The 25,918-nt window shown below is 46.6% G+C and overlaps 1 protein-coding gene across 1 annotated transcript in view; it reads right to left on the bottom strand.

Annotated features, from left to right (window-relative positions):
• Positions 1–13,842: 13,842 nt before the first annotated feature.
• The window catches only part of ADI1 (acireductone dioxygenase 1), a 290,833-nt gene continuing 278,757 nt past the window's right edge, over positions 13,843–25,918 (bottom strand). The window contains exon 4 of the mRNA XM_069606030.1: positions 13,843–14,467. Within this exon, the coding sequence (XP_069462131.1) occupies positions 14,348–14,467 (120 nt within the window). The 3' untranslated portion in view covers positions 13,843–14,347. The remainder of the gene's footprint in view (positions 14,468–25,918) is intronic.

Genomic DNA, 25,918 nt, shown 5'->3' with positions numbered 1-25,918 from the left:
GGTGGTTTTCAAGAAAAGAAAGAAGTGTCCACAAATAATATGTTAGGATGCGATAGCTTGCATCTCCCTTCCCCACATTTTGAACACGGGGTAAAATGGGATCTTGGAGCACAGCACACAAGTTTGATTTACCCAGCATTAGTCGACAGTTCCACTTGCAGCTATCCGGACCGTCGAAGGCTAAGTCTGGTTTCTCTTGAAAGTCTCTCGTCTTCGAGACCCTGATGTATACAACAAAAGTTCCTTCAACAAAATGTATGTTTGTTTCCTGGTTTCACTTTAGGTGAGGAGGAATTTTCACCCCTGGCTCCCCCTCTTCCGGGCGCTGACCCTTCTTTACTTTCAGCCTCCCTTCACTGGGTTCACTACCGCTTTTCCTTCGTTCACAAATGTTAATGTCTTTTTAAACGGTTCCATTGGACAACCCTCGGTCGTGTTCACTTTACTTTCAAGTGTTGCAGGATTCACGCCCCTTACTTTCTCTCAGTGCGGGATTCACTTCCCTTTCTTTCACAGTTTGTAGATCAAAGTCTTTCGATTGTACAGGGATTTTACAAGACCACCTGTAATGACCACTGTGACCTCTTTTGGCTGCTCTCTTGTAGTTTAGCTCACATGGGGATCGACCACAGTCTCTCAAGATAGCACCCAGGTGGTACCAGTTTTTCTCTGCAGCTGGTCTCTCCTTAACACTTTTCACACTTTATTGAACTTGGTTCAAACTTGCCACTTTGCAAGTCTCATTCAACACAGCCCGATTCTTATCGGCTCTCCCCTCGATTCGCCCTCGCCCCTGCTTATCGGCGTAGACTTGTCCTGTGTTCCGTTGACATCTGCTGCAAGATACTTGTGCTATTGTTCGCTGTCTTAGGCTCTCTTCCACAAAGGTTCCGTGGGCCTGGGACTAAAAGGGCAAGGTCACTGCTCTCCTTGCCACCCTCTTGATTCCTGCCGCCTTTCTCCTCCTTTTGAACTGCTGCACCTGATTAGCCGTCTCGTCGTGCTGTCTGCCGTACTCATCCTGTGTTCTTTTGCTCCACCTTTTATCCCTGTGGGGCAGGGAAAGGGCCGTTGGGTGCGTGCGATTCTTATCAATTGCCTGACTTTGCCTGACCCTTGTATTGGGACATGTCAGGTAAACTGCTATGGTGTTAGTCCGTTCTCTGGTATGTCGTGTGAAAGTGTTAGTGTTGGAAAAGGGGGCAGGGAGGCAGTGGTTTTGTATGTCCTACATGGTAGGATGGGGAAAAGGTGTTCAAGGAAGGGGGATACCGCGTTTCACCCATCGGTGTCTCACTCCCCGAGGGTCCCCCATCCAGGTGATCCTCCCTCACTGGTCCACCCCCTGGAACTGGATCCAATAGCGATGGCCATGTCCTGGCCACCTGGATGACAGATCCCCAGGGACTAGCTAGGGAGACACCTTCAGGTTTCTCACAGCTGGAACAGCTCTATTGTGACTTTTTGAAGAGACTTGATTTCTTCTTGTAGTATCTTCTGATGTTGTGGAGAATTCTTCTGGTGTTTGTGGATGATAGAGTTTTTTCTAAAAACTCAGTCGAGTACCCCCCTGCCACTTTAGATAACACCCTCTGATTGGATGAGATTCCCTCCCATGCAGGAGGTGAATTGACAAATGCGACCTTCAACTGCAGTGGCATGGGAGGGAACCTGGAATGTCATTGCTTCGAGGCAGAGGCACCTCTAGTAGTGGAGGCTCTTACTCTACCCCTTTTATAGCCCCTTTGAAAGTTTGATTGATTGGGGGGGGGGGGGCGGATTGGCTTTGCGAATTACTCCAAAAGGACTGTCCCTGATGGTATCCCTGTGAACGTGGGTATCCCTGCCCACGAAAAGAGCGCCGCATACTAAATACCCCCTGTTGTATATAGGATTTGTTGGTGATCTGATCTAAAGACTTTAGGGTTTCGTGTTCTTCTTTTGCCCTTTTTAGTGCATCATGAACGGCTTTACCGAAAAGAACGTTGGGCTCAGTGGGTAAATTCAACCAAGAAATTGTGTTTCTAACTTGAACCCCGATTGACACAGCCAAGAATGGCGTTTTAAAAATTGTCCCTTCCGCAATGATGTGGCCAGCATGGTTTGCTTCATCAAATTTGTTTTTGAGAATACAGCTGGCAAATTGTTTACCGTAAAATTAGGGATTTTAAGGGTACGGGAACCACGTCTAGTTGGTGTACGGTGTCCCATAGATGGCAATTATAACTTGCAAATAAGGTTGTATTGTTGACGATGTGTGTTTGGTACGCTGCCAATGTTGCCACCTTCCTGCCCATTGTGTATAATGTTTTACTTTCCTTGTCAGGGGTGTTTCTGCGGATGCTAGTGGTGTAATTGCCCTCTTCCTTGTGGTTGTTATATTGAAGGAGCCCGGTTTTAATTCTCCCCTAATGTAGAGGGGATCTGTTGGAGCAAGTTGAAACATTTTCTTAATTTTGGGATTGACAGCTATGGTTAATGTTGGAGTAAGTAAAGAAGGTTGAATACGCGTTTGCACTGATTGAAGCAAGGGTATAAACTGTTTGACTGGCTTTTTATCCCCTAAAATATCATCTACAAAATCTGTGTCCTGCTGGGTTTGAGTGTCAATTTAAAAATGTTGGGCTGCTTGAATTGGCAGTTCTTTAAAGTGTAGCCGATTGTCCACAAGGGAATCAGAGTCCTGACCCTCTGGAGATGGTAAAATATAAATGTCTGGGTCAGTGCCAGAATATTGATCCTTGGTGAATTGGTCATCCTGTGAATATTCATCACCATGTTGTGGAGAATCAATGATGTATAAATAATCTTATGTGTCTTGACCATGAATTGGTGTAGCATGAGTGGAAGATGTGTTTGGGGGGTTTGAGTTCTAACCTTTTTGTTTTAGCAGGAGGTTCCCCTCCGTGTGGGTCTAGAAATTGGTCAGGGTGTCTGTCCAGGAAATCCACAAAGCATGACATACGTTTCATGGTCCTTTGAAATGTTTCTCTAGTCCACTCAGTTGATTTGGGAAATGGATCTGTGGGCTCTGCGACTAGATGTAAAGGCTATGGGTTAGAGGTCTTTGTTTTCCTATTGTAAAACCTCTGTTAAAGTTGTATTGGAAGGAGTATAATGTTTGTCCTTCAACTTGATATCCACGGGGGTTGAAATAGCAAAGATTGACAAGTTCATCTTTAAAAGTGTTTTCAGGACAGGTTTTAAATGCAATTGTTGCATTGATTGTTTTTGGAACACAAAAGATGATTTCTTATTAGCAGTGTCGGTATTAGTTTTACTCCGCGTCTATTTAGAACTGTCATGCAGTGATCACAACTGCGAGGACCCAGAGGACAAAGGCTGCTTGGAGGTAGAAAGGGTTTTCCCACTTTCTGTTGACACTGCGTGGCTGTGTTTGTCTAACAATTTAGTCAACAGACGGCTAGGTGTTGCGTTTAGTGGGTTGAGCTTGAGTGCTTTTGTCACAGAGGGTGGTCTCCATCACAGGGCCGCCAACCTGCTTACCAGAGGCGCGGAATAGTAAGCGGGAACCAGAGGAACCCTCAGTCTTCAGCATCACTATGTGCGCCGTAGCTGCCTTGATCGTATTCAGACTCTTCGGCGCCCGCTACATCGATGGATGCCTCGGCTTGCATTGCGTGGGCAGCCCAATGTTTCAGGTTTGGAGAGTTTACACGATTTACAGTGTTTCTCTGAATGGTCTTTAGGGAGACAATGATTGCACACGTGTCCTTGCAGGGATATTTATGGGTACAAGACGGGCAAAACTTACAAGGCGTTTTCCATTTTTAATGTGTAGGTTGAAGCCAACCGTAGCAGAAAGTCAAAGATCTCCTATCGAAGGTTGGAGCTGGAGCAGCCCATCGAAATGATGGGCGAAAGAAGATTTGAACGGCTACTGTAATTATCTAACTTTTTTAAATAATAAATGGCGTTAGCCAGGAAACTCTGCAAAAAGCGACTGAGTACGATGGTGGAAAAAAACAATCTATGAGACCTCGACACATGAAGGACCATTGGTCCAGTACACGTCACACAAGGGATAGTATTAAAAACATGACCAGTCAACATCCCTTCTCAAATTTCAAAAACAAGTCAGGCAATACTCTACCACTAAATATCGCCCTATGCATAGCATGTAATTCTAAGCAGATCCACAAGTTGCTAAACTCATACAAAGAGCACTTTTTCGGTGGCTTATAAGTTCGATCCCCCGGGAGGAATCTTCACCAAACTTTGCAAAAAAAGTATATGGCCGGGTCTGAATTTTATCGCCAAGTTGGGCGAGGTTTTGTGCTGGGGGGAGGGAGGGAGGGAGGGAAGAGTTATAGGGGGAGGTCCCCAAAACATTTGTTTTTGCCATAGACTGAATGGGCAAAAACTACAGCCCGAATGGCTAGGCGGATTTGCACCAAATTTGCGGCAGGAGTGGGGGCAAAAAGCATGCTTTTGTGTGTTTGGTGGGAATCCGATCAGTACTTTTGTTGCAAACAACTGAAATGTACATCTCTAAACATGTGTGATATCTGTGTCCGCCCATTTCCCTGTCGAGCGGACACATTTCCCTGTTCGCTCCGCGGACAGATGTGTCATTGGCTTGCGGAATGGTATGCTGTCTGATAACTTTGGACGCGGCCGGCTGGAGGGAAGTGTGCTGTGCTTCAACATTTTTTGGCTAACGCCACCATGGTGTATCGGAGGACAGTGTGCCAGAGAAAGGGTCTGGAAAATATACCGTATGCCATGTGTTGGCACAAGAAGGGAGGGAAAGAGTGGGGGAGTGAGAAATGGTTAATGTGACATAGAAATAGGTGGAAGACGACAGAGGAGTGCCTGCAGTATTCGTGCGTATTGTGCCACTTCGTGGGTACCTAGACAGGCGACTACTTTGTGTGGTGGAGGCAGCTGTCGTAACGGCCCGATAGCTTGTGCCGCAACCTGTTTGCGGCGACCTCTTTCCATGGTGAGTGGTGGCAGGTGAATTTCAGAAGGGGAGTGAATGGCACAGGACATAGGTTGGGTGGGAGCGCGAGTGGCTGTGCTCTGCGGAAGGATTGCGGTAGTTGGGCACATGGTGGCATGCATGGGTGCATGAAGTAGCGGTGGGTGTGTTGAAGGATTAGATTATTGGGTGCATGGCCGAAGGCCATAGGGCATGCACTCAAGAGCATAGGGCTTCAGCACACTCACCGCAGCAATGCATGTCTGACTCTGCATCCAGTGGAGGGTGGTGCTTGCATAGTGTGGTGTGTGCAGATTGGTTGGAGTAGGGCCAATGTTGCGAATCGTATGTGGGTAGGTTGGCAGTGACAGTACTTTGTGAATGGAAGTGGGTACACCCATATTATGTGAATGAAAGTGCACAGGGGTGCAGTAGACAGCGTTTTCTTTCTACATTATGGGAACGGTTGCAATTTATTGCTGCATAACTCCATGGCGGTGCGCAGGTTGGGTAGGAGTGCTAGTAGCAGTGGTGTGTGTGGTTTGTCGTAGTTGGTGACATGCATGGTGGGATTACGTTGCAGTGGGTGTGTTGAAGGCCTAGACTATTTATTGGGTGCATGGCCAAAGGGCGTAAACCATGCACTCAAAGAGCATAGGGCTTGAGCACACCCACAGCATTTTTGACACTGCATTAGTTAGAGGGTGGTGACTTTACAGAATGGTTGTGGAGCACATTTTAGACGCAATAGAGCAGCAGAAGTGAGCTGCCATGCGTGTATGTTTGGTTTCGCAGGTTGAGGTCACTGTTAGAACATGGTAAAGTTTTTCATGTGTGGTTGGAGATGGTGCAGTGAAATGTCACGCAGTGTGGGCACTGGGTGCAGTGTTTGCGTACTGTCAGTATGGAGGAGGGTATGGTTGAAATGTAGGTTATATGTGCTTGGATAGTGTGCAGATTGCTTGGAGTAGGGGCAATGTTGTGAACATTTTGTGGTTAGGTTGGTAGTGACAATACTTTGAGTGGAAGTGGGTAATACCATAGTATGTGAATGAAAGTGCGTAGGGGTGCCTGATAGCTCCTTTGTGGTGCAGAGTTTGGGTAGGAGTGCTCGTGCCAGTGGTGCTTATGTGCATAGTGGTCATTGGTGACATGCTGACATGCATGATTGCATTACGGTGCGGGAAATGTGTGCAGGAAGCACACCCACTACAGCAATGCCGGTTTGACAGTGCATCAGGCACAGGGTGATAATCTTTGGAGAATAGGTGTGGAGCACATTGTAGATGTGCTACAGCAGCACAAGTGTGTTGAAAAGAGTGTATTGTGCATTCCATGGTTGTGGTGATAGTTGCAACATGCTACATTATTTTGTGTAAGGCAGGAGATGTTGCAGTGAGAAGTTGTGCAGTGTGGCCACAGGGTGAAGTGTTTATATAATGTGAGTATGGAAGAGGATATGGTTGAAGTGCAGCTTATATGGGCTTAGTTACTGTGCTGTGTGAAGATTTATTGAAGTAGGCCCACTGTTGTGAAGATGTTGTGCTTAGGTTGGCAGTGACACAATACTTATGAATGGCAGTGGGTAGGGGTGGTGCAGGCTGTGGTAGGGTTGTGGATTCTGCTAATTGTAACACGTTTTCATAAATGGGTGTTTTAATGTGTGGGAGATTCGGGTAGAAGTGCTGCTACGTATCTTACGTTTGTGCATAATGTTAGCTGCCCACATGGTTGCATGCATTGATCATTGTGTTGTGGTGGGAGTGGGCAAGGGCTGCACTGTTGTGTGCATGGCCAAGGGTGCGTGGGTGCATCTCAGGATCTTTGTGGATGCTGCAATTGTGCATTCTTTAGCAGAAGTTTCTGGTGGAGGGGCTTTGGAATCAAATGGAACGTGCACCCCAAGTGCTTAACGGTAAATATGGAGTGCTGTACAGAAATGACAGTGTGCAATGCAGAGGTTTTGTATGTGATTGCTGCATGTGTGTTTGAATGAGGGAGCGCTGCAAAAATGCCAGTGCAAAGGGAAGAAGTATTGTGTCTGCTTTACTGGGCCATGGCCCTCACTGTAGATGGGAAAGCGCGCATGCCACATTCTGCCATTATGAGCATGGTGGCCATGGAAATGGAATTGTGGGAATAGGCAATTAGGTGGTTGACCGGAAGGGGCGGTACCATTTCTTCCCAATACTGTGTCGTGAGGTTGGTCGAGATGGAGAGACATTGTGCTTATCATCGGTGATACCTTTGTGCGCCATCTGCACAGGTGTTGTGTGCAAAGAGGCGTTGCTGGTAATTTCGGGTTGGAAGACGTGGACGCTTTCTGGGGCTGTCTGGGTGACTGCAGTTTCGATGGGATGGTTTGCCTTTGCAGATATGTGGCCTCCGTCACGAACATAGACTTTGTTGTGGTGCACTATGGAAGTCTACATTTGGGTTACATGTCATGTGGACGTTTAATCTGTCTCCTGAAGAGGTTGCTGAACGCAGTCATGCATATTTTTCCTACTGCCAAGGTCGTTTTCACATGTATAACACCAAGAGGAGTATGGGCCCATGCCGGTGTAATTTGTCCCCAGCCAGAGGTCAGAAGGTGCGTTATAAACAGAGGCATGTGTGGATTTATGCAGACCTATGGCATGTTCTCCACCCAATATGAGATAATGAGGTCGCAAAACATGCAGTGGTTCCGGAGAAATGTTTGTTTATTCATTTGTAATCCGCACCAGACCCAGAGGTATCAGGGTGCAGCATACAGTGGAGTACAGGCGGATACATTAATACATTCAACTTAGGGTTACACATGTTACAACAACAATGACAGGCAGGTACAACAGTTCATAGGTGAAATACAAATAGGAACCGAATACTAGATATATACATGCAGTGTAGAACAAGCGGTTATCAATTACATAATTTACAGAATTAATGTACAACACATTTTGAGGATTGGCAGATGCCATGTACAGTTAGATCTAGGGAGAAGCTATGAAACAAGTCAAGAAAGGACCAGGCACTACTGTAAGTTAGTGGTCATCTGCTCTGAGCCATTTGATAGCATTGTGTCTGAAGTTGAGGAAGGTTTGATCCGCACTCAGGGGGTGGGAGAGGGAGTTCCATAACTGCGCAGCTTTGACCGGGAAGCTGCTCCCTCCAGCTTTAGTTAGTTTAAATCTGGGTGCCATTAGGCAGTCGTAGTAGGTCGGTTAGAGGATTTTCTGTTGATTCTCTCCACGAGGTAGCGACGAGCAGCATTGTTAAGGCATGTGTGTGTTAATGAGACCGTTTTAAGTAGGATTTTGTCACTGATGGACAGTCATTTGTTCTGTCTCCTTACCTCCGAGATAAGCTCTCTTCCAGCAATGCCCTGTGCTGTTCTTAGAGCATTATTCTGGAGCATTTTAATTTTGTTAATCTGTTTACTGGCGCCCAAGTACAATGAGTGGCAATAGTCCAGCTTGGACAAAATTGGGGCTCGGCCCAGAATAGTGATGCTATCTTTGGATAGAAAGGTCTTGCCTGCTCCAATGAGCTTGCAGGTGTGTGTGGAGGCCGAGGCCATAGCACTGATCTATTTAGCAAAGGTGAGGGTGGAGTCTAGTTGAAATCCTAGAGTTTTTACCCCTTTTGCAACTTTAATAAGGTTGCCATCTATGTTAAAGGATAGGTAATTGGGGCCGAGTTTGTTGATGTTAAATGCCGGTACGAGGATGAGGAGCTCAGTTTTGTCACCATTCAGGCATAGAACGTGGGCACCCATCCATGCCTGCATGATGAGATAGATTTCATTTACTAAGGCCAGATCCTTGTCATAATCTCCAGTAAGTGGTATGAGGATCTGGGTGTCATCTGCATAGTTAGTGTAGGTTACACCCAGACAGTCCAGATCATCAAATAAGGGCTTAGTAAATATGTTGTACAATGTCCGTGAGACGCAGGACCTCTGTGGCACACCACGTGATCGGAATGGCGCCTGCCGCCGCAAATGGCGAGAAGACTCATGGTCCTATTATTCAGAAAGCATTGTATCTATGCTATAGCATCCTGTGAAAAGTGAGCAGCTGAGTGCAGGTGGTTGCATAGTACTTTGTGGTCCACCAGACTCGAGAAGTAGCAAGGCTGTGTTCCCCCGCCCCTCAGTTTGTTGATCTGTGATTTGAAATCAATCAGTACCGTGTTGGGGTCTGAAGCCGGATTGGCGGATTCCCAACAGCTGATTGGACCCCAAGTACTCCTGGATCTGGAGATAGGCCACCCCACCCATTCTAGAAGTTAAGTAGAAATGGCATTGTCGTGATGGGCCAGCAATTGGTGGGTATGGATGGATCTAGTGATTGTTTTTTGAGAAGGGAAAGGACCCATGACTCCTTTAAATTGCTAGGGATAGTGGCAGATGAAAAAGAGGCATTAATTAACTTAGTTATGAAAGGTCCAAGGTCTCTTGCTGCATCTTTGATAATTTGTGATGGGCACTTAACTCCCTGACAATTAGAAGGTTTTAGGGAATAGGATGATTTTCTCCACTTCAGTGATGGAAATTCTACAGAAGCTGAAGCGGTGCGATGGTTTATTGGTGTACAAGGGTGCGTTAGCCGGTGTGTCTGAGTTAGATATGTTGGCTTTTTTCTCAGCTATTTTATTTTGAAGCAGGGTGATTTTGTTAGATAAGGCATTCTGTATAGTGGAACAACAAAGCTGTCCTTCAGGCAGTTGTCTGGAATCCTAAAAGAGCTAAAAGCCCCCATTCCCTCAACAAAGTGTTCCTTTGTGCTCAAGTTTGCTTGAAGAATCCTGTTATCATAGGTTTCCTGCTTGTTAAGTATAATTTCTTTCTTATAGAGGGCTGAGAAGTTGGTGAGGCTGGATTTATTTTCGTCATTAGGCAAGTGTCTCCAGGTGACTTCACATTTTCTTTTTTCTGCTCTCAAGGACTTGAGGCGCGGAGTGAACCAGGAATTAAAGTGAGCACTAGGCTTACCTTTTCTCATTTTTAGAGGGGCGATTATGTCTAAAGCGTTGGACATGGTCTTGTTACATACGTCTATTAGAGAAGCGGGGTCAGTGGTGTCTGGTAAGGAATGGAGGATGGTATTAAGAGGTGCAAGCTTTTCCACTGTGATGTTCTTTATTGTCCTGAAATGGCATTTATTTGAGCGCCATTGGCAATGCTGTTTTCTTTTACACTGCGCAAGAAGCATCGACCAGAATGTGTTAGAAATGTGAGGAGAGGCAAACAAAAATGCATATAAAAAGAGAAAAAACTAAAAAGTTGCTCACAATCACGTGAAAAAAAAAAACCTTTATACATCTACAATGGAAGACCCAATTCCCTACCCAGCTTGATATTGCTGTCAAGGTGCTTTCCTCATGTAAACCACCAAGATTACTATGCACCTATTCCAATGATTGCTGTCGCCAGCTAGAGGTCGGAAGGGGTCTCATCAACAGAAGCATGTTTTTACTTTTTTTGTCCGTTCGTGGGATGTTCTTCTGCAACAATGACACCATCAGTTGTGGACATGCAGTTGTTCAGTATGGCGGTAATGGAAATGGGACTGTGGAGGCAAACGGATTGCGCAATAACATTTCTGGGTGTGGTGTGTACACAGAGGACTGTTGTACAGAACTGTTACATGGGGAGCTCTTCAATGTTATTGGTGGATGGGTGTGAAACTTTAACAGTATGCAATGACAGCGTGCTGAAAAGCAGACAGTACAAAGGGAAGAAGGAATGTTTCTGCTTTATTGGGGCACGGCCCTTGCACGTGCACACACTCCCTGTTTCAGCTTGCTACCCATGACACTGGGACAGCGGGGACTATCACACCTGCAGGTGTGGTTAACAGGAAGGGCCGTTCTTAATTTTGTACATTACTGTGCACACTGAGCCGGACTGATATGGTTGCAATTACTTGCAAACGCAATTTAGCACAGCCCATTTGGTCCAACATCACTTACACACCAAACCTATGTGGCCTGCTACTGTGTTCTGAAAAGCTGCAAACAGATTGCGGAGCAGCTCTGGGGTGTGGCCTTTTGTAGGGCTGCTATGGAGAACTTGCACCCGGAAAACAGGCCTACATTGTTCAAAAACCTACATACATGTACAATGGCCCATTGTGGTATGTTTGTAAGTGTGTACTTTCCGGAAAACACTCCATACGTACCTCAACACTGTACTTTGCCCCAGTCCATGGGTCTGGATCGCGTCACCGAAATAAGGGACCACGCATAGCGTGGGTGCGGTGGCATGGTGACGTCGCCACTGCTCTCCTTTTGAACTGTTGTCCGCAGGACGTGTTTTGGGCCTAATAGGTTGGGCCCATGTGCATACCGTTGCCATATCCATACTGAATAATAGGCTGCCATACGTGTGCAGAGCATTTTGGGAGACGCTGGCTGTTTATAAGGTATAGGAGGTGGGATGTCTATCTGTATAGGTACCTGTAGGCCGTGGGTGGGCTCTGCGACCAAATTAACGTTCATTCGCATATGCTGCAGAGTGGCAGTGTTACCAGGACACAGAGGAACAGATACACCTGCGTGTACTTGCACAACGGCCAAATGTCCCCTCCCACATGTCATCATAGGTGGAGGACAACACGCATAGCGTGCTGGTGTCGTACAGATGCCTCCATTGTCATTGTGGCTAGGGAGGGCACTTGCGGTGTCCTTAGAACACCTACCTTTTCCTTAATTGCGGTAATTCCAACGAGGACTGTGCCGCTGAAAGAGAACAGCATTTCAACATCAACAAAAAAAAACATACTACATATACACGCAACAACCTTTCACTTATTAACATTTACTTGTACACATTCATACACACCATTAGGAAGGGGTAGCATAAGTGGATACTTATTGTGCGGAATTGGGGATTTCCTCAAGCTGGTTGTGAGGAGGGGAAGACATTGAGGTATCACCTTAGTATCTCCCATCACACAGATTTTGAGGGGATGGCACCCTTCGACATGGGGAAAGGGTACACATGCAGGTCTGCTACACCCGTTTCATTTTGTCAATACACCCTTGCAAGCAACCTTTCAGCCGGCACAATTGTTCACCAATTTTTCCACTTTGGCTTCCAGCCTGTCCTTTTTGCTATACACAGTTTCTTTCCTTTGCTATGGCCGTATGCTGTTGTGGAAGGGTTGTCGCTTGTGCTGCTTTGCTTTCCTTTCCAATATGTTCTCACAGAAAAGAAAATGTGTTTGCTGTACATATAGCAATATATATTACATAATGTATGCTTCACAGTACTGCGCGTACCAATGGGGTTAGTAGTGTAAGTCATTGCGTCATTATGGGAATTTTCTTCCAGTCACACTAAGGTGCTTGCCATTGCTCTGTAATTCATGAGACATTATGCTCCTCTACTATTGTTTACTGCAGCACCTATGCAGTTAGTAGACAAACCTTCAGTGTGCTTAGTACGTTGTAGTGACATTCTGGTCTTGGTACTTTCCAGTCCGTACACTGTGAAAACACGTTAAAAAAGGGACGTTATGGTTAAGCTAGGCTACTAAAAAACCATCACCTTTACTGAAAACACTATGCTGGCTACAGTGCCCTAGTAAAAACCTATGAAATTCACTAAACAAAACTTTGTAAAAGGGACACTATGGTTCAGTTGCACTAGCAAAAACCTATGAAATTCAATGGAAAAACGTTGTTACAGGGACGTTATGGTTACAGGTAAAACTGAAAATCCCCTGAAACTAAGCAACCATAACTCAGACCACTAGTGTGCCCTGCAAGGACTAACACCCATGACACCAAAGATGCCGTCACAAATCCCATTGATGACATCACATGTGCATTTACTTTTCATGGAAAGCCTCCACAGGGTTGTAATGGTGTCAGAAAACTATCAAAGATCATTGGAAGAACTATCATGAGATAAGTAGTTCTTTGCGCAATGCATCGCTATGCACACACACCATTGTATTACAGACTTCTTTGCAGTACATGAACCAGCTCTTGCACTATCTGAAATGTCATCAGGCCGAGTACGATAGTTAATTTCACATCCTTACTGTTCATGGCCTGCAAGAATGTGGTTGTATTTTCCCTTGTTCCCTCCCTTGCCTTGAAGCGCTTTGAAACACATTGTGTATAGGGGCTATATAAATAAACGATCATATCGTATCATGTGGACACGTAGCCATTGTCTGCACCATGTCCCATAGAAGTGTAATCTTAAATCTTCCCATGTTACATAGTGAAATCATGAATGCTTTTGTTTAAGAGTTTCGGGTACTGTGAAACATGTAAGAAGTAGCTACCATTGCCTTAACTACATCATTGCACTACTGCACAGAAAACAAAGACATCACAGTGCATACAAATATGAGCATATACAGGGAAATTACAGTAAGCAAAAAAGGGGCAGTATTACCAGAGACTGCTCATAAAATAACCGATTATCTTCATGCACAGAAAGTATTGCTGCGTTTTACTTTTTCTTCTCCCCCTATATGTATCATATGTGAGTGAACCCTAAGGAAGGTAGTACAAGAACATATGCGAAGGGTGTCGTACACAAAGATAGAACCTTTTGAATTGTTGGTTCTGACTTTTAGTGAAGAAAAGCACCTGTCCTAGTTATGTCAGTGAACAAAAAGAGGCAGCCACACATGTGATGTCATCAATGAGATTTGTTATGGCATCTTTGATGTCGTGGGGGTTAGTCCTTGCAGTGCACACTGGTGGCCCGAGTTATGGTTGCTTAGCTTACCATAACTGGTACATTTTGGGCTTTTTCGGTTTTACCTGTAACCATAACGTCCCTTTAACAACGTTTTTTGTTAGTGAATATATATATATATATATATATATATATATATATATATATATAGATAGATTCCCAACAAGAAGAATACAAAAAAATACAAAAATTATTTTTTTTTTCGCAGAAGTGGTTTATTTCCTCTACCCTTATGGACAAACATCCCAGCACAGAATTTTGTATGCACATTTTAAAATACAGGCCATATTTGATTTTTAAGTTGAAGGAATACTGCACAAGGATTGAAACCACATTTTCTAACAAAATAGGACATAATAGTGGTAGAGGCATATATGCTCAGGCATCTTTAGAGAGCAGTAATCCATTTCCGCCTCACAAGAAACCATTTTCAAGAACAAAGTGCTTGATCCAGTCCTTAAAAGTGTACCACTTCATCATAAGGCTTCCAGGTTTGTGGTTAAAACAAAATCAGATGTTCTTTTTGCTTCGAAAGATGGAGCATAAAAAGTCTGTTGAAACATAGTTCTGGTTTCTTAGCAGCGGACTAAAAGCAGATTATAAAATCAAAAACGAGACTCCGCATTTATCTTTTGGAAAGAATAAACAGGAAATAGGAGCCTGAAATTTGACTGGGGAATCTTCTTATAGGATAGTTATCCTAGTTGTGTGAGACTGAGCACATATTTTTCACGGGCTTCAAAATGGTCAGCTGGACGATTATACGGAGTCCAAACTGGTTCCCCAACGAACAGTCGCATCGCCTTCACATAATTCTATAAACAAAAAAACAGTTAGTCTTTCTCAACTGACACACTTTCCAATTAATGTTTCTCACATAGTCTGACCAAAATACATAATGCAATTCCCATCAAAAAGATGGGTAGAATGAGATTACAATGCTAACCCTACAGCTACGACTACCTAAATATGGGTATTTCATTTTACATGCCAATCATACAATGTAGGATGCAATAAGTTAAAGATTTTAAATTATTTCAACTAAAGCTTCCCACCTCGAATATAATATTCAAAGAAAGCTGTATAATTCTTTTACAGTTCTTCCAGGTTCACTATAGGTGCAGTGGCACTGTGATATAAACACATGCATATGTTGCATACACAAGGAAACAGCTTTTATGCAGGTCGATGCATTGAAATTCCTTACAGGCAGAAGGGACTTTCTCCTCATCTTCTGCAAATCAGGCGGAACCATAAGTGATGCAAAGATTGTGCCCATATCGGTCTAATGCAATGGCAAATAGAGTAATGCCACCTTTCTATAACGAGTAAGGGGACAGATTCCCAACCAGAACTCTACGTACAATTAAAATGTTAGTAGGGAATAAATCATTCTTGTTTATTCTTCATGCGCATAAACGGTTTAAGGAGCGATTCCTCTTCTCACCAGCGTTAAGCTAACAGTCAGTTTCCAATCCTACTGCTGGCATATAATGGTTAGATTTTCCCATAATTCAACAAGGCTGATGATACTTAAGCCAAGGTTTGACTAGCACTACTTAAGCCAATCCCATCCTTTAGAATATCCAGAGAAAGGGCACATTCTGGCCTGGACCACATCATGACACAGAAGAGCGGTGGTCAAGCTCAGCAACACTGTTCAGACCAATCTCGCAAAGAAGCGGGGTAATTTGGACTTTTGAAGAAACCGTACTTTTGTAGATCTAAAATCTGAATTTGACTTATATAAAGAGTATACTTTATGACCTCAGTGTACAAAAAACGTGCCACAAATCACATTAGTCTTAAAGGTTTCCAATGGTAACTGTACCAGATCTGAAGCAGGCATGTACCACATGGAGGAATCGAGTGATCTACCCAATGCTGGATTTGGGACAGGATAACCTTTCCAAAGGAATTCTCTCACAAGAAGATCAGTGTGTAACTGGCAGGTCTATCACCTTTAGGCCTTTCCTAGGAATTTGGACGATAAAGTGCTGAGCGACAGGCGTCTGGTACATCCCGTCATTTACTATTGCACTGAACATCTTAAAAAGAATAGGTGCTGATATGCTATGAGCTTTAGCGAGGACAAGTGAAACCAAATCTGATCCAGGGGCCCTAGTTGGTTTGCTGCTCAACAGCATTTTGTATAACCCATTTTGGAATAAAAGTGGTAGCCAGCTAGTATAGAGTGCATTTGTGTTCATTTTTGCATTATTTGAGACTTTGGTTAGGGAATAGTTTCTTACCTGTAACTCCATTTCTCCAACATTGGTATCTTTCATGGATTCACATGCTTAGAATATTCCCCGTCGTCAGGCTGGGAATCCTCAGTAAGTTATATAGACATTTTCCATAGGAAAAGATTCAGACACTTGTGTCCTATCCACGTCGTTTTGGGCCGCGCACGCCTGGCGCCACTAGGACGTAGGGGTATATATAGCTCCGCCCTCGCGGCTCCCTCAGATTTCAGCACCCAAAGTAGTAAGGGGGGGGATCTCTGGTTTGCATGCTCAGGGGAGGCCGGCGGGCACATGTGAATCCATGAAAGATACCAATGCTGGAGAAATGGAGTTACAGGTAAGAAACCATTCCCTTCTCCAGCATTGGATCTTTCATGGATTCACATGCTTAGAATAGATTGTATAGCAGTATCCCCCCCAACATTGGAGGTGTGTATGCAAGCCAACATCACACCAAGCACAGTGCTCACTTACTATGGCAACACATTACATTATAGCATGTTAACTGTAAAAGACACGACACTTTAAAAGCATAGTTGCCGAAGGATGCAACCCACTTGGGGCTTACCTTATTGGAACATATGACGTAGTACTGCCCGCCCCATCTGTGTATCTTCAGCATGTTGCTGTGCGAGACAGTAATGCCGGGTAAACGTGTGTGGTACCGACCAGGAAGCCGCCTGGCAGATGTCCCCCAGCGGAATTCCGGACCACAAAGCCGTCAACGACGATGTAGATCTCGTCGAATGGGCCCTTGGACGCTTTTCTAGCAGCTTTCCGGACTTAGAATGACAATAAGAAATGGCCGAAGACACCCATCTGGATAGTCCTTGTTTTGAAATCGCTTTCCCCCTACCCGCAGGGCCATAAGCTACGAAGAGTTGTCTCATGTCTCTGAAGCTTTGAGTGCAATGGAGGTAAAATTTCAAAGCTCTTTTCACGTCCAATGTATGGAGAGTCTTCTCTGCTACTGAAGACGGTGTTGGAAAGAATGTAGGCAACACTATAGCAGCATGTTTATGGAACACGGAAGGCACTTTAGGTATGATGCGGGTTAGTGGCTAGCACTACTTTATTACTGAAAAACCACAAATACGGAGGGTCGATCACTAGAGCTTGTATTTACGACAGGCGACAAGCAGAAGTAATGGCCACCAGGAAAGCCAATTTCCAAGACAAGAATTTTAATGATGTCGATGACATTGGTTCAAAGGGGGGTTTCATCAGGGCTGCCAGGACCAAGTTCAGACTCCAGATCGGAGGAAACTTCTTGGGAGGAAACGTTCTAAACAACCCTTTAAGGAAGTGTTGAACTAGGCGGTCACTGAACAGTGGAGTGGAGTGGAATGCCTCTTCCGAATAAATCTCGAGATGGCAGGTAGATGCACCTTTATGGATGAAACAGATAACCCGTTATTTGCCAGGAGCAGCAAGTATGGTAGGAGTTGTTCCTGTGTGATCGCCCGCGGGACCAGACCTGGTTGACCTGCGCACCATATGCAGAACCTTTTCCATTTGTATGTGTATGAAGCGTTCGTGGAAGGTGCACTTGCGGCTTGCAAAATATGAGTGCAATCCGCTGGAATCGGTAACGCGCCAAACTTGGCGAAATCAGGAGCCAGGCCGTCAGACTGAGGCTGTCTGGGTCGTGATGCCAAACGGTCCCTTTCTCCTGAGACAGAAGGTTGGGGATCTTCTGGAACCTCATTGGTTCTGCCACTGAGAGGTGAAGTAGATCAGAGAACCACACTTGTCTGGCCCAATACGGGGCCACCAGGATCACCCGACAAGGATATCTGTGGATCCATTGCAGAGTCCGACGGATGAGAGGGAATGGGGGCGGAAGGCATACAGAAACTTGCCCGTCCACGGGAAGGATAACGCGTCCCCTAGCGAGTCTAGTTTTGGCCACCTGCTCGCGTACTGGGAGCATTTCTTGTTGTCTCTTGTCGCAAAGAGATCGAGGGCCGGATGACCCCATTCCGCGAAGATCCGGTGCACTTGCTGATCGTTCAGTTCCCATTCGCGTAGACAATTCATCTCTCTGCTGAGAGTGTCTGCTTGCACATTTTTTACTCCTGGTAAGTGGAACGCCAACAGATGTATGTCGTGTTGCAGGGCCCAATGCCAGATCTCCTGGGCTTCCGTCGACAGGCTCCTGGAGAGAGTTCCTCCCTGCTTCCGTAGATAAAACATGGTTGTCGTGTTGTCTGTCATAATTCTCACCACTGAGCCTTTTATCTGTGGCAGAAAGGATTTCAGGGCCCAACGCACCGCCCTCAACTCTAGCAGGTTGATGTGGAGGGAGGACTCTTCCGATGACCGACGACTCTGAACCTGTAAGGAGTCCAGATGAGCTCCCCACCCAGTTAGAGAAGCATCCATAACCACTGTCTTCTGGAACGCAGGCTCCAGTAAGGGCATTCCCTTCGTTAGGTGTATGGAGATTCTCCACCATTGAAGCGCCTGCACGAGCTGGCCGTTGATAGTCAACTTGTGCGACCAGCGTCCTCGAGTCTGTGTCCATCGATCCGCCAAGAATTCTTGAAGAGGCCTCATGAAGAGGCGACAGTTGTTTATCAAGGGTATGCAGGACGACATGGTCCCCAGCAGGGACATGTACCTTCGTACTGACACTTTGGTGTCGATCTCCCATTCCGATGCCTTTTGTTGCAGTCTGTGAATCCTTTCGAGGGATGGCTTCACCAGTCCCGACTGTGTGTGGAACTCTGCTCCCAAAAAGACCAAGGTCCTTGAAGGCATTAACGAGGACTTGTCGAAGTTCACTGCGAAGCCCAAACGTTGCAGGAGAGCCAGGGTGGCATCTAGGCTTTCTTGTGCTCTTTCTGGAGACAGTCCCCTCACTAGCCAATCGTCTAAATAAGGGTACACATGGTGACTTTCCTTTCTGAGCCAGGCTGCTATTGGAGCCAGACATTTGGTGAACGTCCTGAGGGACGTTTTTAGGCCGAACGGGAGGACCTTGAACTGATAGTGGGTTCGTCCGACGACGAACCGCAGAAATCTTTTGTGCCGTCGACGCATCGGGATATGGAAGTATGCGTCCTGAAGGTCTAGTGACGACAAATAATCTCCGGGTTGTATCGATCGGATCACCTCCAGAAGCGTCAGCATTTTGAATTTTAAATTCTTGAGTAGTTTGTTGAGCGCTCGTAGATCCAGAATGGGACGCCATTTTCCATTTGGTTTCTTGACGACAAAGTACCGGGAGTACACTCCGTCCTTTTTCTGCCACCGGGACCAGTTCTATTGCCCCTTTCTGCAGCATAAGCTCCACCTCCTGTAGCAGTACTTGAAGGTGGGGCTGGGCCGAGAACACCGGTGGAATGTGTGGTGGCTTGCCCTTGAACTGTAGAGAGTGGCCCAGATGAAGCGTGTCTAAAACCCATCGGTCTGTTATGCGCTCCCACTCGTCGATGTGACGAGACACTCCCTCCCCAGGAGGCCCTGAAGCATGTCATTGTTGGTTCTTGGTTTGTTTATCTTTCGTCGACGAAGGGTAGGCACTCGTCGTCTGGAGGTTTGGTATCTCTTCCTCTACGTGAGGATTGGCCCGCACGCCTGTAGCCTTGGGACGAGTAGGAGGGTCTGCTGAAACTTCGGTCTCTAGATGACCCAAATCGGAATTTACCAGAGGGCCCCTCTGAAAGGAACGAAAATTCCTACCACTCTGCAGGGCTCCGAGTGACCGTGCCGTGTCGGTATCCTCTTTCATGCCCTTCAAGGCTTCATCAACTTTTTCACCGAACAGTTGTTCCCCTTCACACGGCATATCCAAGACTTTATATTGCACCTCCGGTCTGAACGTAGTGCACTTGAGCCAGGCTTGTCTACATAGAACTACGCCATTATTGATTTGCTTAAAACCGGACTCGGCTAGGTCGACAGCAATATTTATAGCATGGTTGGAGGCCTCCTCTCCTTCCCGCACTAGAAATATTGCGGACTTTCTATTCTCCTCGGGCAAATGCTCCAAGATAGGAGCCAGTCGGTGCCACATTTCCCTGTCATACCTAGACATAATCGCAAAGGAGTTGGCTGCTTTTACCGTAGTCGCGCCGACGGACAGCACCTTCTTGCCAAAAGCGTCCTGTCTCCTGGCCTCGTTGTCTGGAGGGGTCGAGCATTTATGTTGAGACCTGACCTTTCTTGCCGCCGCCGCCGATACCACCGACTCCGGCGAAGGTTGAGACGTCAGGAAGTTCAAGGCTCCGGAATAGACTCCCAACAACCTTTCACTGCCGGTTCAGAGAACAGGTGCCGCATGGTCTTCAGGGCCTCTTGCCAGACATGATCCAAGATCGGGATGGCGAATATGGATTTCCTTCTCTTGCCCATATGATCAAAAAGAAAACGATCCTTTTTCTCCTCTTCAGGAACTAGGCCAAACTCCGAACACACCTTACTCATCATGGCATGGAATGCACCCACGTCAGGCGGCGATGGATGTGCCGGACTTCTCGGAGCTTCCACCTCTGCTTCAGAGTCCCAAGTTGGGTCCCTTGAGGGGGATAGTGAGATGTCTGAACCTGATCCCTCACGGTCAGAGTCCTGTAGTTCTCCTTCTTGCAGGGTAGGACAATCTTTCGGCGCGTGGGAAGCGGCCGTAACCTTGGTCGCCGAGCGAGGAGCCTGGCCCGGCTCGTCGACGAATGGCATAGACTGTATCCGTGTCGGGGCCCCAGGCTGGGGTATTTGTGTGTCCAAACACTTAACAGTTTCTGCAGCGTATTTAGCACCTCCAAGGACAGAACCGCCTGGGGGCTCAGTAGTGACGAGGTAGTAAGGATGGAACCCACACCCAAGAGCGAAATTGCGCTGGTCGGTTGCAGACCCAGATCGGTTGGGCGCGCAGCCGTGTCGCGTTCCTCGTAAGCCGACAAGATGGAGAAAGTCGCCTCTGGTTGAAGCAGGGCCTCCGGCGGGACGGGATCGAAGACCTCCGGCTGCCATCCCATCGACGGGACCACCGTCGACGATATGTTTCCTACTGCCGCAGTCTGACATGCAGGAGGAGCCGCCGATGACAGGCGTCGACGAGCGGGCCGTCGGCGAAGCCAATGGCGCAGGGCCTTGAGGTGTTCCCGCCGCTTTTGGGGCCGACTTACTGGGCGCGGCCTCTCGACTCAAGGTAGACTTATGACGGTCTCCTGAGGAGGATTTAGATGATTTTTTTCTCTCCTTTTTAGATGAGGAGGAAGAAGACGGAGCCTTGTGTGAAGATGGAGGCTTTCGAATGTTTCTCCGAGGGTCGTCTTTCGGCCGACTCCGATGTTCGTTTCTCGGAAGCACGTGCCTTCTTAGTCGGGGGTTCCGACTTACTTTTTGAGGCCATGGAGCCCACCTCCGATGCCGGGTACGCACCCGCTCCGTCGTTGAGCCAATCCTTCAGGCGTCTTTTTCGATCTTTGAGGGTTTTCTGGGCGAAACCCTGACAGATTTCACAAGTGTCCGCCGTGTGGTGAGGATGAAGGCAGTAAATGCAGTCCATATGACCATCCCCCTCGTACACCTTAAGGCCGCACGTAGAACACGGACGAAACAACGCTTTTCCAGACATTCTCTTGAAAAGAATAAACAGTCGCAGAAGAACAGCCTAACCAAATAGTAGATACGCGAGGTAATCCCACCACTTTGGAATACGGTTGAAATCTGGAGGGCGCCGCGGGGGCGGAGCTATATATACCCCTACGTCCTAGTGGCGCCGGCGTGCGCGGCCCAAAACGACGTGGATAGGACACAAAAGTATCTGAATTTTTTCCTATGGAAAATGTCTATATAACTTACCGAGGATTCCCAGCCTGACGACGGGGAATATTCTAAGCATGTGAATCCATGAAAGATCCAATGCTGGAGAATGATATTTATTTCGTCGTTGTGCCTTTAACAGCTAAGGATTGCATTTGTTGGGTGTAGGCAGCTTGCTTCCTATTATCTGCCTATCAGTTTTTGATAGGAACTACAAGATCCATCTGCACTTGCCCTGCGTAATATCATTTCAGGTGCGTTTGTGCTGGCACTTTAGAGCCAGTTCGTGGAGGGACGCCAGTATCTTTGGTACTTCTCAGAGAAAGTCTCTTGCTCCTTTTCATACCGTCTTTGTTATTGGTATTATTTTCATTGCCATGTATCTTCTTTGATTTTACACTTAAAACACAGTATGCAGTTTATAGGAAAAGGTTTTAGCAATAGACCTAGTAGTTCGGCTGCTATTTTGAAGCGTTATCAGGCAATGGCAATGGCTCTGGCACCCCACGATAATGTATCTACAAATGTCAGCATTGCCTTGTGCTAGTAAAGCAGATGTTATAGTCACTATAGTGATGTGACTCGGCTCATTTTGAAAGGTACTTCTGCAGCATAACTGGACATTCCGTCCTCTATGCATGACCCTAAAGGGCATGTCTCTTCCCTGGAAAATACTAGTGCCATACTGCCGGTCACGAAAGAAAACTACCAATCTCATGAGATTATAGGTCCCGGAAATCACAAATAGTATGAAACTAGGTTTTATGTCCGCCTACTTCTGATAAGACTAGTAATGTGGATATTTGTCCTTCCTCTGACTCTCAGGAACTCATGGTGGCAATAGTAAAGACAGACAAGTGATCACAGTTCAAGTGTGTTTATTAAACTGTATATACAGGTTGGAAAAACGCCTAATCTAAACCTAAATCTAAGATGGGAGCAAGCTACGATCATCAAATAAAATAAGGCAGTCATGGTGGGGTCTTGTCAAATAAAAGGGCCTATACTAAGAAAAACCAATTGCCAATCCTTATGCTAAATACAAAGTGAGGGATAATGTTCATAAGAAAGAAGTCTATGTAAATCATAAGTCAGGATGTGGTAGCCGGAGTTCTCCCTTCCCACGTTTTGAGCACAGGACAAAGTGGGATTCCAGAGCACAGCACGCGCTCAAACTTTCCCAGCACAAGTTAACAGATCCACTGTCAGCAATCAGGGCCTTCGTGATGGTCTCTTTTCTACAAAAAGTCTTGCCTCCGAGGACCTGATGTATCCAAAAAGAAATAAACAAAAAGTTCCTTTCCACATATATGTTAGGTGATGACCTTCACCACTGGATCCTCCTCTTCCAGGCTCAGATACACAAAGTTCTCGGTAATAGCATGACCTTCGGTAGTTAAGTTCCTTGCTTCCGAGGGCCTGATGTAACGCTCACCTGATTCCCACGGAGGCGCAGGTCTGGCTTCGAGTGCTGATGCTTCTTCAATGGTGAAGCGCAGGACTCTGAAGATGGACAGGAAGGGCCCCTCTACTCTGGCTTCTCCGGCTCGCAGGAATATTCCCCTGTGCGTGAAAAGGGAGTATTACCTACTGACTGAGTTATGCTCAAGCCTCCCACTCTCTTCCAACCCTCCACGATACCCTTCCACGATTCCCCATGAAGTCTCACCTTAGGGTCAGGAAGGATGAGCTCTCCATCCTGCTTCTGATGCAGGGGCGCGTTGAAACCCAGTTACTTCACTGGATTGGGGATTATGGGAGTTCAGGTAAGCTTGACTATTCAGGTAAGGCTCTGTAAAAGTTCTGTTGCAAGTTCAAAAGTCCAAGCTTAATAATGTTCATTGTCTTTTTCCCCTTAGGGGCCGGGGTTCAGAATGCCGGAGATATGGCGCCGACCCGAAGTGATACGTGCAGTTCCAGTAAATGACAGGTAAGTTCTGGATGAGCGCTCGGGAAATGTCTTTGCATTCGCTCATTCAGTGTCTTTGTCTTTTTTCCCCCATAGGGGCCGGGGTCCGGATGCCTGGAAGCGGCAAGACCCGAAATGAAATGGGAATGACCCAACAGGTAAGACTTAGAAGGAAACTGAGCTCTTCCTATTCCCTTCCTTCTCTCACCTTGTTCTTGTCTTTCTCTCTAGGTTCTGGGAAGTGGCTGTGGATCCGGATGATCGCTGCTGAAGATGGTGGCGTCCAGGAAAGGTGAGTGAAATGCAGCGCTGCAGCGATCGTAGCGAAATGCTTTTAAAATGATGCCTTCCTTTTCAGGATCGTCGGTGTGATGTCTCTGTGGTGCTGATTTGGCAGGTAAGGTCTTTTGTCTCCCTTTGCAGGTGACCCAGGATACTGACAGGCGTGGCTGAGGTCCAGATGCAGGAGCTGACACGGTGAGCGTCCAGCTGCGAGGAGCAGAACAACGCGAAGCGTGAGTTGCTGATCGGGTGTGGTTTAAATAGCTTTGGAAGAAGTTCCAAGTGTGTATCCTTCCTCCGATCAGGTATGTATCCTTCCCCGACCACACCCGGGTGGAAAGTAAACCCACAGGTAAAGTAGTTCCATTCAGGCCTCAAGAGGGCCTGGATGTGGCAGCATGGTCTGCATCAGGTAAGTGCACATTAAAACACTTGAACACATGTCTAGCTTTATGAGCCTGGCGCCTAAGGCGCCAGGACAGGGGTCCAACATGAGCCTGGCGCCTAAGGCGCCAGGACTGCGTCCAAAGGGCCCCAGCTTGGGCCCGCTGGCACTACCCTGGGGGAAATGATGCCTGCCTCTGGGGTTGCTGGGTCGGACCTGGCTCCTTGGAGGTAGGCATCATGACACCTGATGAGCTCAGAATCATAAATAAAAGTTCTTTCCCGATTGTACTCAGACGCTTCTCAAAGATCAGCCTCCCTCCATCGGGTTCTGTAACGTTCACGAATCTTAATGTCTTTTTAAACAATTCACTGTGGACATCCCTCTGCTGGGTTCACTCTTGTCAACACACTGTTTATCGGGACTTAGGCTTTGCCCCCTTTTCATTGGTATCCCGCCATCGGGTTCACTCTTGGCAACTTTGCCAATCACACAATTTCTTGAACAATTCTTATGATGCAGGATTCACTTCCCTTAGCTTCACAAATACTTACCGGTCAAAGACTTTCGACTGTACAGAGGATTTTACTAGACTCCTGTATGACCACTGACACCTTTCTCGCATTTCCCAAGGCCTTCTGGTAACGGTAGTTTTAACAATAAGGTAATCGGCCAGAGTTTCCCAAGTGAGCACCCATCTGGTGCTTGACTTCTCTGCAGCTAGTTTTCCCTTCTTGTATTAACAGTTTTTTGTACTTTCTTCAATTAGCCATTTGCTTCTTTTGTTCAACACAGTTCTGTTTCTTATTGGCTCTCCCCTCGACTCACCAGCTGTGATGAACCGCTTGGCTTTACTTGTCTCTGGAGTCAAGGCCGGTACCACAGTGGCAAGCGTTTCTCCCCAGCTTGGTAATCAGCAGAGGAGGGCCCCCATGTACATCTGCTGCAACACACGTTGGCTATTGTTTACGGTCTTACGATTCCTTCCGTGGAGGTTTTACGGGCCTGGCTTGGAAAGAGCAAGGTCGCTTCTCTCCTGGTCACCCTCTCGGTTCGCACCGTCTCTCCTCTTGCACTGCCATGCCGAGTTAGCTCCCTTGTCGTGTAGTCGGTCTTGCTCTTCTTGTGTTCTCGTGCTCCACCTTTTATCCTTATGGGGAAGGGAACGGGCCATCAGGTGTGTGTATTTCTGGTCAATTGCCTGACTTTGCCTGACCCTTGTGTTGGGACATTCCAGGTAAACTGCTTTAGTGTTAGTGGTGTTGGAAAAGGGGGCAGAAGGGAGTAGAGATTCTTAGTATTCTACACGGAAGGATGGGGAGGTGTTCTAAGAAGGGGGAATTATTTTCTTTCTCTTGGGGGGTAGGTGAATTTGGAAGGGTAAGTTTGGTAGGGTTTGTGAAATGAATAGGGGGGATTATGGGAACCGTAGTGTTTGGTCAATGCTGACAGGGAGTTCGGAAAATAACCAGAAGGAAGTGGAAAAGAATGACCGGGAGTATTTGGGTAGGACATAGGAAAACAGGAATTCTGGGAGAGATCATTTCTGGGCGTAACGAGGTTTGAGATCCTAGGGGATTGGTTGTATGCAGGGGGACGATGGTGTCTGGCAAGAAAGATTCAATGGGAGGAAGGGAGGCATCTGTAGTGCAACCAACAAAGGTCTTGGGGATCT

This window comes from Ambystoma mexicanum, chromosome 4p (assembly GCF_040938575.1).
Source record: "Ambystoma mexicanum isolate Mex_15411 chromosome 4p, UKY_AmexF1_1, whole genome shotgun sequence".
Lineage (NCBI taxonomy): Eukaryota > Metazoa > Chordata > Amphibia > Caudata > Ambystomatidae > Ambystoma > Ambystoma mexicanum.
The sequence above is the reverse complement of the archived record's forward strand: the minus strand, read 5'-3'. Positions and strand labels throughout refer to the sequence as shown.